This window comes from Magnolia sinica, chromosome 3 (assembly GCF_029962835.1).
Source record: "Magnolia sinica isolate HGM2019 chromosome 3, MsV1, whole genome shotgun sequence".
Classification (NCBI taxonomy): Eukaryota; Viridiplantae; Streptophyta; class Magnoliopsida; order Magnoliales; family Magnoliaceae; genus Magnolia; species Magnolia sinica.
In genome coordinates, this window is record NC_080575.1 from 4930475 (window position 1) to 4936826 (window position 6352).

The 6352-nt window shown below is 41.7% G+C and overlaps 1 protein-coding gene and 1 pseudogene across 1 annotated transcript; both read right to left on the reverse strand.

The window, feature by feature from the left end:
• Positions 1–238: 238 nt before the first annotated feature.
• LOC131238518 (GDSL esterase/lipase At5g03980-like) lies at positions 239–1225 on the reverse strand. Its single transcript, XM_058236224.1, has 2 exons — positions 939–1225; positions 239–712 (listed from the first exon to the last, which is right to left on the reverse strand). Exons 1-2 carry the CDS (start codon positions 1223–1225, stop codon positions 523–525), a joined length of 477 nt encoding a protein of 158 aa, XP_058092207.1. The 3' UTR covers positions 239–522.
• A 14-nt stretch (positions 1226–1239) lies between these two features.
• Positions 1240–2727, reverse strand: LOC131238526 (GDSL esterase/lipase At1g28580-like; annotated as a pseudogene).
• Positions 2728–6352: the final 3625 nt, after the last annotated feature.

A 6352-nucleotide genomic window follows, 5' to 3' on the forward strand; every position in this document is an offset into this window, starting at 1 on the left:
CTGCCCAATGCTGTTGTGTACTTTGCAAGCGCCTTACCTATTCGACTTATTTCGGCAATTTATTTTGGCTATTGAGTTCCTATTCCAAGAGTCTGATCAAGATTGGATAGATGGTATGATCATGAGATTTGAAGTTTCATTACCCTTTCTAAATATCAGAACAGTTATTATTTTCTTTTTTCACCTTTGATAGATAGTGGAGAAATGATCAGGGCCTACCGTGGTTTGTGTTGGCCACATGACTTGTGAATCAGGTGTGGCCTACCATCATTATGGAATGTCCCAGAGAAATCAGCTAGTCCAACCATCATTTGGGCCCCATGAAGGTTTGTGTTTGCATCGGCCTTAATATTTGTGTTCACGTTCTAACATTTAGAGCTGCCACAAATAATGAATGATAACGAATATGTATCTCGAATTAAGAATTAATTAGCTCTTATATGTAAAAAAATAAAAAGAAAATAACAAAGCCTGTGTTTCTAAGCATTTAGGTAAAATATCTAAAAAGCCAAAAAGAAATTTCTACACCAAACATTTCCACTGTTTGGCGATGTTGAAAATGAGCCAAATAGCCATTTGCCTGTGAGCCTCTTGGGTGAGATGAATGCTGTCCCAATGGATGTATTTTTTGAGGTTAGGGCACACCGGAACACCCTGCATACTACAGATGCCACACATACTAAAGGGGTTGAAGTTGTAAGCGCCACCAATTCTGCAACACGCTTTCATCAAATTATCCAGCTCGAATCCTAGTCATTAACATTGAAAAGAAACCCTAGTGATTGTTATCCAAACGAAATCATAAGAGCTAGATTGCTACCAGCTAAGTGGCCAGGATGCCAATGTTATTTGCATGAGATGAGTATTTCTTTGCATGAGACGAGTTTTTCTACATGACGGGACTTGCACTTACCTTTAGCTAAAGCATGGTTAATGACTTGCACTTACCTTTAGCTAAAGCATGGTTAATGATCCTCATTAGCGTCTTGTAGTAATCGGCGTATATTATCAGAACCTGGGGGAATTCCTTTTTCAGCTCTTGGATAGCCAGTTGGAGTTGACGGTTGTGGTACATTGTGAAGTCGTTGAAGCATCTTAGACACTTGTTTTCATCGTACAATGCTGGATGGTCGTTGTGGAATGCTGTGAGGTAGATTGGTATGCAACTGATCGGGAAATTCCCAGGGATGACAAGATTAATGGCACCAACGTTGATGAGTTCCATCATCACCACAAAAAATCATAACTATAATCAGATATGATTTAACGGTTAATCTGTCCCCATACAACCTTCAAAGGTCGGTTTAAGAGTTTTTTGGGCACAAAAATGCATGATGGGGTTTGTTCATTTGGTGGGCCCATGATAGCAAGGGGACGCAGAACTTTTTTCGGCCAATTGATCTAGATGGTAGGTCCCATGCAATACACGGGTAGGATATTTTTGCATGTTTGAACATTGGTACTGAGACAGAAAAAGAGAACTCACATGGATTTTTCTCGTAGGAAAGCATAGTTGTAGTCGTTCCCACCAATCTCTCATACCAAAAACAGTGCTTTCTCCATCTTTAATGCACATTCTATGGGCCCACAAAAAAAAAGTGTTAGAAAGCTAATTGATCAGATACAAGATGGGCCACAATGATCACCTTATAAAGTGTGGTAGCCATTCGATATAAGAATGTTTGCCATTGAATATGGACTGTTGTTCAATAGGTCACAAATCTAAAAGATGGAAGAGATTTTTGAGGCCATATATCCTGGGTTAGATTTTGAAGCCCAATTGAGACAAGCCTGAGCCTAGATCTTGTAAAATTTCCTACTATTAATGCCCAATGCAATGGTCAGAATAGGCCTATTCTATTTATGTCCTTAATACTTGGCCGGCTTAGGCCCGATTAATGAATGGTCTGGGCCCGATCCTGCCTAACTTGGTCCATCTTGGAGATATGATCCTATCTTCGACGGGTCCAACAAGCCAATGGTCTGGATCAGTGGGCCATTGGCGTCACTTGCACAAACTAAAGCATGGTAATTCAATGACAATTAAGATGAATTTAATGGATCGTGGTTGATCTTACCGATTTGCGAGAAGCAAATAGAGCTGAGGTGGGCCTTAAACCAATTGAGCTGGACTTCAAGGGAACTGTTTGTATAAGGCATGAGGGCGCCATGGTTCACCCAAAAGGACGGTGGGAGAGCCGTAACGCCGGCTACTGCAAATTAACTCCATGATTGAATGTGGCGTCTAACCACCTTACCATAGAAAAAGGAAAAAAATAAAAAAAAAATCTGAATGAGTACTAAGTGGGACAAGCCCAACCCTTCAATCAACGTGTTAATAAGTGGAATACAACAACAACAACAAAAACAAAAGATTGGACGGTTATTATCTTCCAATCAAAAAAAATTTCCACTTGCCATGTGGGGCCCATTAGAACAACAATTTGGACCATTAAATCATGGACCTAACTCATTAAATAATATATATATATATATATATATATAAAAATAAAATGGAAGAGATTTTTCAATACCGAGGACATCGACCATCAGCAGCCCATTCGAGCATTGGCCAGTGGGTCGGTGGAAGTACGTCTCGCCATACGGAAATTTAGCGATGGATGAAAAGGGGCTGAGATTGTCTTCACGGATAAGGTTTCCTGTATCTGAGATTTCCGAAATTGTATATAGCTTGAAAGCTACTATCCATGGCTTGAGCAGCGCACAAAAGATTTAGAAGATAAATAACACTGAATGGCTTTATAGGTGAAGCCATTGTAGGAGAAGAGAAGCTGCCGGTGTTTGTAGGATGAGATATGAGTAGGTTGAAAGAGTCTTCTATTTAGATCCAAGAGAGAGGTGTTCACTCCCCAAGTATAGGGTTGTGATGTAGTAATAAACTCGGTAAGACCGAGGTCGAATCCACAGGGACTGAGACTTGTACGTTTTCTGAAACTAGGTAGTAATAGAACTAGCCTAAGATGCAATCAAAATCAAATGTAAATTGATTAATAATGGGGAGAGATTAATGTAAAACTTTAAGGAATTCAGAGGAAGGAAACTAGGGATTCAGAGGATCCACTTGTAGAGATCAGGGAGAACTTATGCCTGCTTCAGAAATCATGGAAATTTACTAGACTTCCTTTGATATAGTTTTCAAGGGGTGAAAGGTATATGAATTAGAATGGATTCCATCATCTAACCATGTCCAGGAGACAAAGCAAACAACAGGATTAAACTAATTACCAACCAATCAATAATGTATGAGGATCAGGAAGGGTACTATCATCTTACCATGCCCATGGAGCAATGATGAACAACAGGGCTTCCTGACTTCATAAACATAAAAAGGGGAAAAAGGAATATTCAAAGCCATTGCAAATCCATTGTAATTTCAGTCACAACAGACCATTAAATACTGAGAAAATATTCCTTGAATTATCAACTTAAAAATCAAATTAAGTCCAGAAATTTTAAATTAAATGCATAAAATAAACTCTCCCATCTCGCTACAGGCTTCACCTCTTAGCCCTAGCTAAGAGGTTCAGCCAGACATGAATGGCTTGAACTTCTTAACAAATAAAAAGAAAAAGAAAACGAAAAATAAAAGAAAAATAAGAAAAATTTCTTATCTTTTCTCTCTCATCTTCTCTCTCTGTATTCTTTTCTTTTGTCCTCCACACGCTGCCAGCAGCTTGAATCTAAAACCGAGCACACCCTCTGTTCACGGCTGCACTCTCCCCACGGCTCAGCAGCAGTTGCTCTGTGTTCCTCCTCACGTTCAAAAACCAGAACCCAACACCTTCACATTCTTCCTCCTTGCCCAAAACTAAAGACGAGCCCCCTCTTCTCCCTTTCTTCTCTTATAAAACTGTCGTCAGGGAAGGATTTCCGTACTCCCTGCGGAAGTTTCACGAGCCGGAAGACTCCTTACACAACACTGCCGCTGCGTAGGCGTTTCCGCAGCCAAGAAAACGGAGGAAAGAGACTTCCCCTTCCCTTACATTCTTTCCAAATAGATAACGTCCCTCCGGACGGTTTTGGCCCCTCTACACAATAGACGGTCCGGATCACTGTTTTGATCAGCGATGATGGCCCACCTAGATCAACCGCAGCTTCCTGTTGCGAACAGTGCACGCGCGGTCGGGCGCTGTGAAGGCGGCGAACCGCTGATTGACGCCGTGTGTAAAATCCACTCTGACCATTCGATTCGCGTCGAAAAACCAGTAAGATTTGGCTGGTTTTATGTTAGATTCGGTGTGGCCCATACGATCTTTGTTCCCACCGTCCATTCCTGCGTTTACATGAAATCTGCCTCTGTGCGTGTGCATGAGCAAAAAAGGAAAGCTAGGCGACGGTGTTGGTCACCTCGCAGAGCATATGGACGGCTCTGATTGTCAAAAACTGTGGTTGATGGGGCCCACTACATGAAAACCGACGAACAGCGTCCGCCCGCTGTTTCCGTATGCGAGAAGGATCGGGTCAGCGGCGCTGACCCGATCGGCTTGATTCGGTGCAACGAGAGTGCACTTTTGCACTATGCACTGCTGCTTCCCATGGGTTCCATTATGATGTTTTTGAAAGATCCGCTCCGTCTATCCGTTTTGTCAGCTCATTTAAATGGTTGAGACCAAAAATGGAGAATATCCAGATATCAGGTGGGACCCACTTAAGGTTTTAAGGGGCTGATCTAACCGTTGGGCCATTTTCACAACGGTCCAATAGCTGATTTTTGATTTGTACGGCTTATTTAAGGTCTTCAAGCCATATATAAAGTTTCGAGCTGGACGGATGGTGGGAACCCCGTGATCTTGCATTCTGGCCGACTTTCAGGCTGCTTGAGTTCAGTTTCTCGATTTTCACAGATCCCTGGCATGTAATTCCGTCGATCTTGGTCCCTTGGAGTCCGTCCCTTGCCTTGGTGCATTCTGAATGTTAAATCCATGCTCTCAGTACCTTTTCCCAGTCCAAGCTCGTAAATACGCCCTGTAACACAAATATGATTAAAATGGGCTTATTAAACGGTACCATGTTCATAAATCCAGGCAATAAATGAGTCTGATATGCAATATTTGACCCTCAACAAGAGGATTTGTAGTTTTGGTTTTAACAGGAGAATTTTTTAGTTTTTACTACGTCCTAGTAGCATGCGGATTTCCTGCGAAAGTGCTGGATGGGGTCCACCGAGATGTTTGTGAGAAATCCTACCCGTTCATACGCATTTTGGGCTCATTTTAGGACATGCGACCAAAACTGATGTGTATCCAAAACTTAAGTGGGTCACACGATAGGAAACAGCGGATATTCGGTGTGAATTGTTGAAACATTCTTAGGCCATAAAATTTTTGTTTCGGAATTTTATTTTATTTTTTGGTATTTTTACTTCATGGTAATGACATTATAGACTGTTTGGATTACATATAAACATAAAGGTGGAGCCTAGGAAGATTTCAACGGTAAGAATTTCTTTCCCCAATTTTTACTCACGTTTGACCAAACTGAGTTTTAAATCCACTTCATTTTTGGTCTATTTTCATAAAATAAACACTCAAAAGGGGTGGACGGGGTGCATTTCTCATAAACATATCTGTGGGCGCTGAGGAAAAAAAAGGCTTTGACAAGAAATCCGCGAGACGGAGATGCCCTGAGAAAGCCCTTTGGCAAGAAGTTAGGTGGGGCTCACCGTTATGTTTGTGAGAAATCCACTCCGTTCATCCGTTTTGCTAGATACTATTAGTACATGGGCAGAAATGAACTAGATCAAAAACTCAAGTGGGCTGCTTGATAGGAAAGAGTTTAGGATTAAACTTCTACCGTTGAAACATTTGTGAGGCCACGGAAGCTCTGGATCAGGTTAATATTTTTGTGTTTTCAGTTCATCCGAGTGGGAATGACCTTATGAACGGTATGGATGGAATATGAACATGACGGTGGACCACAGGGAGGCTTCAATGGCTGGCAGGGCTTTTTCACGTTCGTGCGGGCCACTTGAGTTTTGGATCTACATTATTTTTGGTCCCATGTCCTCACATGATCTGGAAAAACGTATGAATGGGGTGGATTTCTCACAAAGATCACGGTGGGCCCCAGCTAGCTTTCCATAGCAAGATTCATAGGCAATCCGTGTCGGGAGTGTTCTTAAAAGAATGATCACTCATGTTTGGATCGCATGGTTGTTACCGTACAATCCGGATATTTGGGCCCACCCAAGATTATTTATTTTCACCGTAGAATCATTCAGATCCACAACTCAGGTGACACACTACAGGGAGCAATGTTTAATCATGCCCAAAACCAATATATTGACATGGTGTGGCCCACATGAGTTCTTTAATTGGATGATTTTTGGTGG

Bases quoted from the DNA above. Each gene is read 5' to 3' on its own strand.
- LOC131238518 (XM_058236224.1), bottom strand. From the start codon at position 1,225: ATGGAACTCATCAACGTTGGTGCCATTAATCTTGTCATCCCTGGGAAT. The intron at 713-938 runs GTCATTAACCAT...AGCGTGTTGCAG, and splicing joins TTAGCTAAAGGTAAGTGCAA to AATTGGTGGCGCTTACAACT.